This window comes from Centropristis striata, chromosome 1, assembly GCF_030273125.1.
Source record: "Centropristis striata isolate RG_2023a ecotype Rhode Island chromosome 1, C.striata_1.0, whole genome shotgun sequence".
Classification (NCBI taxonomy): domain Eukaryota; kingdom Metazoa; phylum Chordata; class Actinopteri; order Perciformes; family Serranidae; genus Centropristis; species Centropristis striata.
In genome coordinates this window covers 32,980,076-32,992,275 of record NC_081517.1, presented here as the reverse complement: position 1 = coordinate 32,992,275, position 12,200 = coordinate 32,980,076, and the positions used below count along the sequence as shown (strand labels likewise).

The 12,200-nt window shown below is 38.6% G+C and overlaps 3 protein-coding genes across 3 annotated transcripts; 2 read left to right on the top strand and 1 right to left on the bottom strand.

Moving 5' to 3' along the window:
• Positions 1 to 338: 338 nt before the first annotated feature.
• On the top strand, positions 339 to 5,042 carry LOC131971264 (myosin phosphatase Rho-interacting protein-like). Its single transcript, XM_059332648.1, has 8 exons — positions 339 to 488; positions 572 to 649; positions 2,884 to 2,916; positions 3,121 to 3,189; positions 3,289 to 3,378; positions 3,590 to 3,684; positions 4,720 to 4,983; positions 5,039 to 5,042. Exons 3-8 carry the CDS (start codon positions 2,890 to 2,892, stop codon positions 5,040 to 5,042), a joined length of 549 nt encoding a protein of 182 aa, XP_059188631.1. The 5' UTR covers positions 339 to 488; positions 572 to 649; positions 2,884 to 2,889.
• LOC131976143 (TRIO and F-actin-binding protein-like) lies at positions 5,036 to 8,799 on the top strand. Its single transcript, XM_059339068.1, has 7 exons — positions 5,036 to 5,353; positions 6,157 to 6,391; positions 6,492 to 6,603; positions 6,772 to 6,931; positions 7,119 to 7,232; positions 8,367 to 8,453; positions 8,583 to 8,799. The coding sequence occupies exons 1-7, from the start codon at positions 5,078 to 5,080 to the stop codon at positions 8,727 to 8,729; spliced, it is 1,131 nt and encodes a 376-aa protein (XP_059195051.1). The 5' UTR covers positions 5,036 to 5,077; the 3' UTR covers positions 8,730 to 8,799.
• A 138-nt stretch (positions 8,800 to 8,937) lies between these two features.
• smdt1b (single-pass membrane protein with aspartate-rich tail 1b) lies at positions 8,938 to 11,202 on the bottom strand. Its single transcript, XM_059339154.1, has 3 exons — positions 11,019 to 11,202; positions 9,387 to 9,545; positions 8,938 to 9,195 (listed from the first exon to the last, which is right to left on the bottom strand). Exons 1-2 carry the CDS (start codon positions 11,178 to 11,180, stop codon positions 9,408 to 9,410), a joined length of 300 nt encoding a protein of 99 aa, XP_059195137.1. The 5' UTR covers positions 11,181 to 11,202; the 3' UTR covers positions 8,938 to 9,195; positions 9,387 to 9,407.
• Between the last annotated feature and the right edge of the window lie 998 nt (positions 11,203 to 12,200).

Here is a 12,200-nt window from a genome sequence, read left to right as displayed (position 1 = left end):
GCTTCACTTTTCAGGCCCGGAGGTCAATTCTTCATGGAAAGCCATAACAGAAGTCCCATGACCATGCATCTATTCTGCATTCCTTGTGCGTGTGTTTCTCAGACTGTTCCTTAATTAGCTGGAAGTTGTATCGTAACTAGAAAAGACTTTGAAGATATCTTTTCATCTGACCACAAGTAATTGCTTTCGTTATGGCCAGAGAAAAGAGATGTGCTCTGGAAGCAAATGCAAAGGAATGTGAAAGCTCAGTGAGGAAAAAAAGGATGTAAATTGTGCCTACAGTGTGTTTATGTGTTTGTCACATATTTCTCTGGGCTTTCATTTGGCTCTGAAGATACCAAGATGAAGTAGACGTCTACAGTTCACGGCTTGAGTCAGATGAGAGGGGGAGAGGCAGAGAGAGAGGCAGAGACAGACGGGAGAAATGTCGGGACCCTGAGAATGGACGATCATCTCGGAGACAGTCAGTCGCATCTCATCATTCACAGGTACCATTGCACACACATTCACTATGAAATCCATGTTCAATCAACAACATTTTTTAACTGTGTCTGACTGTTTTCTACCAAAGAGTTCAGATAATCAAAGTGGGAAACATAGATCTTCAAAGGTAAAGGAGCGAGCTACTCCTGGATGCCCGCAGACACAGGTGAGCACAGTCCCATGACTTTTCTGCATTTGTATAAATCACGAGTGGAGGAAAATTGGGTCATTCATATATTCATACATTCATTCTAAAGTAGATCTCTGATATTTATTCCAGCTCTTTTACCTCAGGTGTCTCTCTCACAGAAGCAGCTTGCAGGGAAAAAAAGGCATTACTTAGCACTCTGTGTTTTAGGGCAGCATGTTCATATGATTTATCATTTTCATATTAATAGATTCTAGGATGGTTCAAGCCAATGTATCCTGCAGTGTCAGCACTACAGTGTCATGCTTAAAACTGCTGAGTCAGCAAACACAGAGGGATGGAGGACCAAAAAATAAAAAACAAAAGACAAAACAATGTTGTTATTTCAAGGCTGTATAACACAAGACCGTCTTCATTTTAAGGGTCACATCAATTAAATGTGTTTTTTATGTACAGTTGGCCTATATCTCAACATTTCATTAATCTTTGTAAAGAAAACTAAATGCAATTTCTACTTTTAAAACCTGAATTATGATTTAAGATTAAAGGAACACTCCACCGTTTTTTCATATTAAAACATGTTATTCGGGTAAGTAAGACGAGTTGATACAGACCCCTTGCGTCTCAATGCGTGCACTCAATCGCCCTGGCGCGCGGAGCTACTTGGCTAGCACTTAGCTTAGCCCAGTTCATTCATTACGGTCCAAACAGATGGACAGTTAGAAGCGACCAAACTCCTCCACGTTTTCCCTATTTAAATACAGCTACACGAGTAGTTAAACGACCAAGTATGGCGACACAAAATAAAACGTGGCGCTTTTCGAAGCGGATAAAAAGGATAACTATAATGTATGGCGGAATAGCACTTGGGAGCACTTCGACTCGGCGCAGTAATATCATCACTTCCGCTCCCTCTCACTTCCGTCAGGAGTGATGATATTACTGCGCCGAGTCGAAGTGCTCCCAAGTGGTCTACGGTCCCAAGTTTGGACCGTAATGAATGAACTGGGCTAAGCTAAGTGCTTGCCAAGTAGCTCCGCGCGTCAGGGCGATTGAGTGCACGCATTGAGACGCAAGAGGTCTGTATCAACTCGTCTTACTTACCCGAATAACATGTTTTAATATGAAAAAACGGTGGAGTGTTCCTTTAACTTGAAAAAATCCTCACAGGATATCAGTTAAAAAAGAAGAAAACCCTGGATTTGTCACAAAAATAAGAACATAAAATATACATAGGCCTTATAGAGAGAATTATATTAAAAGTTTCTTTAAAAAAATAACAACAGGAAAACTCACCTCTGATGCAATATTCACAGGAAATGATCTGCTCAAAATGAATCTAAATCGCAACTTTTTCACATCCTACCAGCAGTTATTGCGTTCACTATTTTAGTTTATTGTACAGTATATTAATGTTGTTCTGTACTGTTGTTATGCATTGAATAAAATATGAAATAACATATTATTATATGAAATAATATTTAAAATTTCTATTTACTCTAGACCACAAACATGGAATACAAACATAAAACAAGACAGTGTAAGTGCATAGCAAGTCTTTTAGAGAGAGGTAGAACATTACTCTAGTTTACATATTTGGAGTTTATCTGTTTGAAGCAACAATATACATTTTATATAGAGACTTGCAAAATATTTTGGCAATTGCCTCATGCTTTTCCCAACGATTCTGGTGTTTTTACATTCAAAGAAAACATGATATTCATAAACCTGAGAAACTTTGACATGACATTTACTGTATATTAATAACCGCTACGTCTGATGTGTGACTTCCTTATTTCACCTCACATGATGAATGTCTCTGTCTTTCTTTCCTCCTCATGATATAAACTCTGCAATACGATGCATGCATGGTAAGTATTTTATTTTGTGCTAACATGCTTTAATGACTTTCAATCAGTCAGTTTAATAATGTTGCAGCAGTTCCTCTTTCTCTTCTTATTTCACACTGTTTAACAATGATGATGATGATCGTGACTTGCAAAAACTACACCTCTTCCTTTTTTAACGTTCCCATTCTGCAGCATGTTTCCTACTTCTCGTGCTTTAAAGTTTTGCCTGCCTTTCTTTGCGTGCTTGAGAATGATGTCGTTATCTCACAAAGACATGTGTGTCTGCTGCAGACAGTTTCCGTTTCCTGAAGTTTCACAGTAAAGTGTGAGACAGAAACTACTGCAGGATGCTATCAAAGAGCTTATTCTTAATGCTTTAATTACAGGTGATGTTACTTGAAGGGGTGGATGTCCAGACTGGATGAACATGGCAAGGTAAATGTTGGAATTTTAATATATTTTTAAAAAAGTAATTTTCTATTTTAATTTCTGTTGTAACCACAATGTCACACATCAAACAGACAGTAAAACACACCAAGTACAAGACTCAACCCCTTGACTTTCTATGAAGATGTCCTCGTTCTTATAATAATGAAAATGTAATTAATTTAATGTTTGTGTTTCTTGTGTTTTGCTCAGTGGAGAAAACACTGGTTCGTTCTGCGTGACACTTCACTGAGGTTCTACAGAGACTCGGAGGCTGAGGAGGTAGGAGCTAAAATGTGACAAAGTAATTACTGTTACTGTATTTCCTTTATCAGTCTTTCTCGTTTGATGTTTTGGGTTACAAACTGATTTGTGCTGCAGTCAGATGATCTGGATGGAGAGATCAACCTGAAATCCTGTGTGAATGCGTCTGACTGTGACGTAGAGAAGAACTATGGACTACAAATAAAAGTATGTATTTACTATACTTGTGTATTGCTCATTGTGATGTACAGTACTGAATCAGACAGATGGACAGTCAGACACTCGCCACACCTCCCCCCATTTCCACATCAATTACATGTTGCTGCTTCCTGTTTCAACTGTGTGTGTGTGTGTGTGTGTGTGTGTGTTTGTGTGTGTGTGTGTGTGTGTCTTTGCTCTGTCTTTTGATCTCCTCCAGACAAAGAGAGCAGTGTTCACTCTGTCTGTTATGACCTCCAGAATACGGCGGAACTGGGTGAAGTTACTAAATCAGGCCATCCAGAACAAGACGCAGTGAGTCTGACTTTATACTGCGAGACAGTGGAAGGAAGTATTTAGATACTTTACATAAGTAGCAATACTACACTGTAAAAAAAAATTGAGTTACAAGTACAAGTCCTAAAACCTAGATTCCAAATAAAGTTGTAACGCTGTGTAAAAACGTTAATAAAACCAAAACACATCAAGTGTATAATAGCGATAAATAAAAGTTTATCAGTTTGGGACTTTTTTTGGAGGGTTGTACATTGAAAGTTACTCAATAAAAGTACATAGGTGTTATACACAAAATGTCCCTTAAATTTGAAAATGAAAAGTGCTCAATGCAGGTACAAGTTGTATTATTGTGGATTAAATTATTTAATTATTATTAAATGATCATTGCTGATTCCTTAAGTATAAAACCATAAGGATTACACAAAGATAACTTCAATTTAGTAGGTAAATAATAAATAAGTCGGAAAAAATACAGAATATATTTATATAAAGATAACATAGTTAGGGGCAGAGGCCAATCTATAACTGGCCAACATTGTCCAATACTACAAGGACACATTATGTCAAAAAATGAAAAAACTTTTTTTACACAGTATATATTGCAGAAACTGGTGCTTGGCATGGTTTATTTATTTATTAAATAGTCAAAAATTGACACTGAACAGTAATGATGTTTTTAATTTTGTATTATTTATTTTATTCCTATTTATTCTTTATTTTCTCAGTTATTATTATAAAAAGGTCTATTTTCATTCCAGCTCAAATATAACTTTATCTCAGTATCAGCATCGGTCTCAAAAATCCCATATCGGTCTGGCTCTGGTAAAAATTTCAAAACATTACGGTGAATATAGAATAAACATTATCATGTTATTGCAGCAAAATGTGCTAAAATCCTCAATCTCACTCGGGGGCGTTCAGGTGTAAATTCCTGAACACTGTGAGGAAATGTAGACAAAGTGATTGGGTGGTCCGTCTGCAGCGAACCCCCTCTATCATCTTTCTTCTGATGTGTAACATTACCCTCCTGTCTGTCCCTCGCTCTGACCTCAGCCAATCAGACACCGGCAGCGAGAAAGAGAACCCCCTCTCCCGGAGACCGTCGTCATGCCAACCCCCTGCTCGGTTCACCTGCAGGGACTCTGGCTATGAACCGACCACTTCCACCTCCAACAACACAGCTGCAAACTCCCATCAGGCCGAGAACCAGAACCGAAGCGGAGACGAGGATCTGGACTTATCTCCAGCCAGTCAGAGGGAGGAAGGGGAGGGCTGGGACCGCGAACAAGCCAAGCGATTGGAGGAGAGGAACAAGTGGTTTGAGGAGGGGGTCTCCTTCAGTGAAATGGGCAGCAGGTGGGACTCCATGGAGCTGAAGAGGGGGAGTGTACCTGTGCCTGTTATTGAAACCATGGACTCAGAGGTCAACAGGAAGTGGCAACAATTTGAGACGATGTCATTCAGGGACATGAGCGTGCAGTCTCTCATTGGAGCCCAGGCTTATCACTCAAGCACCCAACAGGCATCACAGTCCCTCGTTAGCTTCCAGACGTATCAGTCGAGCCCAGAGGAGGCCGATCAGCCTGTAACCGGGTCACAAACTGATATATCAAACCCAAAAGCGGCTCCTCCATCAGTTAATGGAGTCCAGACCATTCAAACAAATAAAGAAGCACTTCAAAAGGAGGTAAGAAACAACTTGAACCCCACACAGTTTCAGGGCATCTTTTTGCATTGTGGCCTCATTTTTCACTGTAATTTTACAAGAACAATCATGGCTACAAGTGGGGAGATCTCAAATGTCTTTTGCGCAGTATAACATAGTTATAATGCCATAAATCAACATATCATATACCAACATATCATATATATATCATATCAACAAATATAAAATATTTTTCGAGTTGCAGACAAGTGTCATCAATATTAGGGAGAAAATGTGGGCTCCACATGCTATACATAGTGACTATTAACATATTAACAGCTTCTAATTACATGCACTCTTGTCCTCTTCTCTCTGCTCTGTATAAATAACCTGCAGTTCAAAGTTTCAGTGATTTTTTGTCAGTCATGGCTTTCCAATTTGCTGAAGAGTGCAGAATTTAGTGCAAATGGTTTCCTTTTGGTAACATGTTAGATGTGACCTATAATATTGTGATGTTTAGATGTTAGATTTGGTTATTTTCCCTGATGAAAGTGTTGGTTTCACATGACTTATTCAAGGGTTGTCAGATAATATACAATCCAGTGATAATTTCAGTTTTTACAGTTTGTGGCTATGACTAATGGTTTAATTTTGGAGATTTTTTTAAAAGAAAACATTCCTTTCAAACCCTCCGGCAGGTTGTGTAGTTCAGAGGGTTGTAAAAAGCAACAGATCTGTAAAGATTCATACAACAGCACCACTTCCCATCTTAAAAATAACTCATGCAGAACTTGCACAAAAAACTAGTAATATTTATTGACTAAGATAAATATGTATGCTCCCAGGCTCTCTCTCTTCGAAAGCAAGTGGAGAGCATTAAGAGGGAGCGTGCAGCCATGGGGATAGAGGTGGACAGCCCATGTGGCCCCGGGGCCCCCTGTAGGGCCAGACTAGAAGCCATGGAATTAGCCCATCGGAAAGCACTGCAGGAGCTGCAGGAGAGACACGCGAGGGAGATCAGGGAGCTGGAGAAGCAGAGAGTCAAGATGCTGCAGGAGGAGAGCCAGACAGCTGCCAAAGGTAAAGCAGCATTTCCTCCTTATGCCTCTTTTGTGAAATAAATGTTGGCAACAGCTCCTCTCTATATTATATAATAACTAATCAATGAATTGTTCATTAGCTATGGAGGCACTGAGAGCAGCTCACAGAGAGGAGCTGCAGAGAGAGGTGGAGAAGGCCAGGAGGTCAGCTGGAGGCGCTGCACACGTGGATTCATCATTCAGAGGCCACATGTAAGCTTTTTATAGTTGCTGTTATCATGCTGAAGGTGTTCTCCATCTCACAGGCTCCTACTGCAGGCTGGAGATGTCCTCCACTCAACCATGATGCCCTTGCATGAGATGGAGCAAATTATGATGCTCTAACTTGTCTGTGTGTGTGTGTGTGTGTGTGTGTGTCAGGCCGCAGGCAGACGTCTTGCACAGTGAGTTAGATGTGCTGTCAGAGCGCTACTCTCAGAAGTGCCTGGAGCTGAGCCGCACTGAGCAGAGCAGCCTGGGCCGAGAGACTGAGCTCAGCCGCAAGGAAAGAGAGCTGGAGCAGCTCAGGAGAGAGAACCAGGTTTATAAACATGCCTGATTTCATCCTGTTTTAATGCAGCACCATACTGTCTTATAGATTGTTAAAATGATTGACATCTGTTTGTTTTTTTGTTCTCATAGGGGTAAATTAACAGGCTGCAACATTCATTAGCATACTAGTTCACTTTATTACTCCATGATTTAATTTGAGCTAAAATCTCTTTCAGGAGCTTAAGGCCAAACTGGCGGAAGAGATCAGCCGCATGCGTTATTTCATCACCGGGCAGAGCTCGGACACGGTATCTCTTGGCAACACAGAGCGCGCTGCATCGGAAGTAGAGGTATTAATAGAAATAACTTTGTTACTAGATTAGATCCTACGTAAGCTCAACTCGTGTGAAAGTAGGTGATACTAAAACATCTTAACTGGATGCTGTATCCCAACCCAGTTTCTTTCAGTGCATCTGAAGTATTAACCTGGGTTTTGAAAGGCAAACATTGACATTACTGTCTTCCTTGGGAAGCAGAACGCAACATTTGACGAATTTTCAACCCAGCATTTTCTACTGTTTTTGTTATTTTGCATGCAGTAATGGCTCCCTGCAGCAACACTGTCACATTTTCTGGCGTCCTGGTTTGTGTTGAGCATCTGTGGTCGGTCATATTATAATGTGTGTAATACTGCCATCTACTGCCTGAATAACAATCAACACATCAGCTGTGCTGCAGTGAAAGGTTTTATGGCTGGAGCCTCCAGTGGTGGAAGATTTATTCAGATCTTTTACTTAGTTAAATCATATAGAAGTAGAAATACACCAGATTACACTCAATTATGTAAATACCCTGCTTTTTTTTTAAGTGTCAAAAGAAAAAGTTTTTGGTATGCAGAAAAGTGTAGTTATACATTTTATTATTGGATTGTTACTGATATATTAATGTGCAAGTAATAGTGGAATGTAACTAAGTAGCATTTACTCAAGTACTGTACACTGAGGTATTTGCACTTTAAGTATACTAGTTGATTTAAATATCTATGTGCTTCTACTGAAGTGAACTTTTGAATTTAGAGCTTGTAACTGAGTATTTCTACACTGTGGTATTACTACATTTACTCAATAAAAAAAATCTGAGTACTTCTTCCACAATTATGTGCACTTTACTCTTGTAGTTGTTTACGCTTGAGCTCATTTAACTACATTTTGTACTGTTGGGTTGTTCAATCACAATTGATCATATTTTAGAAGGTGATAAAAAAAATATATTGGCAAAGTAAATATACAGTAGATGTCAAATAAAGTACAAACCCCTATTGTTTCCTCTGAATGTACTGGAGTAACATGAAAAGGAAGCTATCAACAAACGGAAAAGTACCTCAAAATTGTACTGACATTTGGGACTTTCGATAAATATACACACAGCATGTGAAAATGTCTTTTTATCCTGACGACAGAAAGATGTCACATTTTGTTTTTCAGACATTACTAAGGGCAAAAGACAATGAGTTGCAATATCTTAAAAAAGAAATCAGCTGCCTACAGAATGAAGTACAGTCTCTTAAAAAGGTATGTTTTAAAATCTGACCTCAAGAAATGTACACTCATATATGTTGGAACATTCACAGCTTTGATTTAAACTTCCCTCCCTGCTTTGCTCTGACGTGTCTTCCATATCTGTTCCAATCCTTACTGTAGGAGAAAGAAGCAGCTTATGAGCGTTACAAGGAGGCCTACGTAGAGCTGAGTGACACAAGGGGTCGGAGCCAGTTGGAGACGAGCTCCCTGAACGAACACTTGAGACTGGCCAACGCTGCACTTCAGGAGGGAGCGAGACAAACCTGACCAGTGAGAACGACTGCTAAAGACTTACCTTGGAGAACAAAGACAGGAAGCCAACACCAAACATGACAACAAAATCATGACATTACAATAATAATATGTGCTGTTATGACTTGATATTACTTAGAATACTCAGAATAAGAATTAAGACAACTATTGTGTACTTGAACACCACTGTGCACAGACGGTCAAAATTAAATCATAACAAGTGTTCATCCATGTGTGATCGACTCCCTTTATTGAGTTGACAGTCAAAAACATGCAAACAAGAGTGAAGGCATAACTAGTAGTTTTGATAGCCTCACATGATATGAGATTTTGATAAAAATAAATTTAGCGAAAGCTACACAAATAGCAAAGGAGAGAGGGAGGAGATGGGTGGAGGCGGAGGGATGCATTTGGATGTGCCCCATCTTCCCCATCTTCCATGTGCCGGCTGGTGTACTCTCACTCATTATTGCAAAGCACCCTGTGGATGTGAATAAAAGAGAAAAACTGTCACCCACACAACTGTTACCGACTCATTGTTGCAAACATGCAGTAAACAACACCCTTTAGCTAACACACCCTTGACACAGGGATAAGGCTGGGCATAAAAGGGTCTAAGCAACACAGTTAAAAGGTGAAATAAGGTGTGGCCAATGTACACTTTGACTTTACCATTTATTTTCTGGAGTTAGCTCAATCGTCGTCATCGTCGTCTTCAGGGACAAAGATATCGTGCTCCTCCAAGAGAGCAGCAAAGTTCTTACTGATCAGAGTTCCCACGTACAGGAAAGGCACCACCACCGCTGTCATGCGGATAAGACCAAATGGTGTCTGGAAAACAGGAGGAAAAGTCAAGCGTGTGAAAATTGAAGTTTAGTTAAGGTTAGATACATGAGCCTTACAGGTTGCTAACGATATAAATCCAGACTTTAGTTTGTGCTAGGATATTTAATTCCAAATTCATGTCTATGGACATCTGTTTCTCTTGAAGCCAAATACAAAAATCTAATCTCTGTTGTGTTGTTATGGCAGAGAAAAGATGCCCTGCTCACAGAGTAAATTTTTCGTCTCTGGCAGCTGTGACACAGATGGATCCAATTGGCTCTTCCTGAGGTTTAATTTAAGGTGCAACTGTTGTGGGGTTTTTTTATTTTTATGAAAATATAATGAATATATAAATGAATATAGCTGATATTCACCCAGACTGATAATCTTTCATGTGTGTTAAAATTATTATTTTAATTTTATTTCATTTTTTTGTATGTAATCAAGGATCTAAGGATACATTTGTAATTTGGGATATCGGGCTTTATAAATAAAGCTGACTTTAGTTGACTTTAATCATAAGATAACATTCTTACCTCATTTACATACATTTTCATGTTCAAAACAGTACTTCAAAGTATTTTTAGTGGAAGAGCTTTGAATATAAAATCACAAAATTAACGAACATACTTTGGGCTTTATGGGCTTTCTTTATTACCTAAATTGAGGGATTGCTTTGAAGAAGCCCCCCTGTGTCAAAATCATTCATAATCTCAGTGTATATTCCTCAATTAAGGTACTTCATAATTCAAAATATTGGACCAGGTAGTATTCAAGCAGAGAAATGTAGAAAAACTTGCAGAGAATATGGGAGGAATGTGGAGTTAATGGGGGCCTATCAGCTGATATTTGACCTGGGGCATCAGAACATGTTTATCCAGCCATGAGCTGGGCAACACTGTTTTGGACGCCACATTTCTTTCAATTTGTTTTGTTTCAATTGAATTGAGTCATCTGAGAAAATGTAAATTATCTGACCCATACACAAATCCCTAACACATTTAGAGTCACAGAGACTGCGCATGTGCTGTATAGTTGCGTGTAGGTGCTGTTTTAATCGCATTTGGAAATCATTAAAGTTCCAAAAAGGCGTATTACTGTAACAAACATAAACCCTTCATCGTTCTCGCCGTTTCATGCCTTGACAACAACGCACATCGAGTTGTTTAACGCCTATCCTACCTACGCTCAAACGAAACTATTCTTGCGGAGCAAATGCTCTACACTTTACTTCAACTGCTAAAACAAAATGTCCACTTTAATCAATAATGCATTTAATTTACAAAAAGGGCTAATTACTTCCTGAAAGCGACCTCTGTGTAAACACGCGTTCATTGGCTGACTTGACTAAACCGATCGCGTTTCATGCATTCCTATTGGCTGAAGCTGCTGTCAGATCAGCGTTAAGTCCCACCTCCGCCGTCAGTCATATTTCTTCTCGTTTTTTTCACTCGGTAACCAAGGCAGAATAAAACTCACTTTGGCCGGTCTCGGTAAGATTGCCCCAGACGACGTTGTTACCGCGGTCCTGATTTGGGTCGTCCGGGATATGTTTGATGTTTTCATGCCGCTGTTGCGGCTCATTATCCCCGCATTTTTGGTGGAAAGTCGCAGCGGGAGCCGCAGTATACCCGTCGCCATTTTTTCCAGTAGTGTGATAGACTGGGTGGGACGCCAGTGAGGGAGGGACTGGAGGACTCTTCAGGGCGTCTTGACGTTTCACCAACGGGAGTAAATTATTTTTGATGCATCAATCGCATTAATCAGTACCACCAATTTAAATCTAAAGATATTTGTGGTTGTTAAAAATTCCTCATTCAAGTAGCCATACCATAGATTTAAAATTAAAAAAACAATATATATTTAGGCTATTTATAAAATATCTGTACAAATGACGTCATCAATTGCGATGGTAATTTTTGTTAAAATAAATAACCAAAAAAATCTTTATTCATAAACAACAAAGAGGCACAAAAACAACTTAAGACGTTATTTTGAAAACATTAAAAAAAAAATTATAGTGCAATGTTTGTTTTTACAAGCTATGCTACTTAATTTAAATACATTCATTTCATTTCATTTTAAAATGTATATTAAAACGAATTAATTTAAAATGTTATTTAGCTTATATATGTCAAATTAAATGCTCTTCATCAGTAAAACATTGTGTGTTAAATTTACCCAGAATGAAGAATCAAGATAAATATTCACATCCAACCCACTGACAGCATAACATCAGATACATTAATATGCATATTAGTACCTATTTTTCTTCTGACAAAACATATAAAAGAGTCTATATGAGATCAGTATGAAATTATCTTGTCTGTGTTGCACTTATGTAAAAATGTATTTTATTTACCTTTATTACTAGTAGGCCTACAGTAATCAAGAATATGTTGGGCACAGCAAGCCCACTGCATTACCAAGCATAGACCACAGTAAGTTTTACAGCAAATGTAAACGTTTAGTGACTGTTTTAAACGACCTGCTATAAAATTCCATTATCAAATAAATAAAAGTGTATAATATTATGAATAATATTTTGTATAATACATCCCTGTTATTTCAGATAAACTGTGTGTGTGAATAGGAATGTTTAATATTTTGTGTAATATAGCCTTGTTATTTGAGCCAAGCTGTCTATATAAACAGTGTTAA

Bases quoted from the DNA above. Each gene is read 5' to 3' on its own strand.
- LOC131971264 (XM_059332648.1), top strand. From the start codon at position 2,890: ATGTCCAGACTGGATGAACATGGCAAG. The intron at 3,190-3,288 runs GTAGGAGCTAAA...TTTGTGCTGCAG, and splicing joins GAGACTCGGAGGCTGAGGAG to TCAGATGATCTGGATGGAGA. The intron at 3,379-3,589 runs GTATGTATTTAC...GATCTCCTCCAG, and splicing joins ACTATGGACTACAAATAAAA to ACAAAGAGAGCAGTGTTCAC.
- smdt1b (XM_059339154.1), bottom strand. From the start codon at position 11,180: ATGGCGACGGGTATACTGCGGCTCCCGCTGCGACTTTCCACCAAAAAT. The intron at 9,546-11,018 runs GTGAGTTTTATT...CCTGTTTTCCAG, and splicing joins TCTTACCGAGACCGGCCAAA to ACACCATTTGGTCTTATCCG.
- LOC131976143 (XM_059339068.1), top strand. From the start codon at position 5,078: ATGGACTCAGAGGTCAACAGGAAGTGGCAACAATTTGAGACGATGTCA. The intron at 6,932-7,118 runs GTTTATAAACAT...AATCTCTTTCAG, and splicing joins AGCTCAGGAGAGAGAACCAG to GAGCTTAAGGCCAAACTGGC. The intron at 8,454-8,582 runs GTATGTTTTAAA...TCCTTACTGTAG, and splicing joins AAGTACAGTCTCTTAAAAAG to GAGAAAGAAGCAGCTTATGA.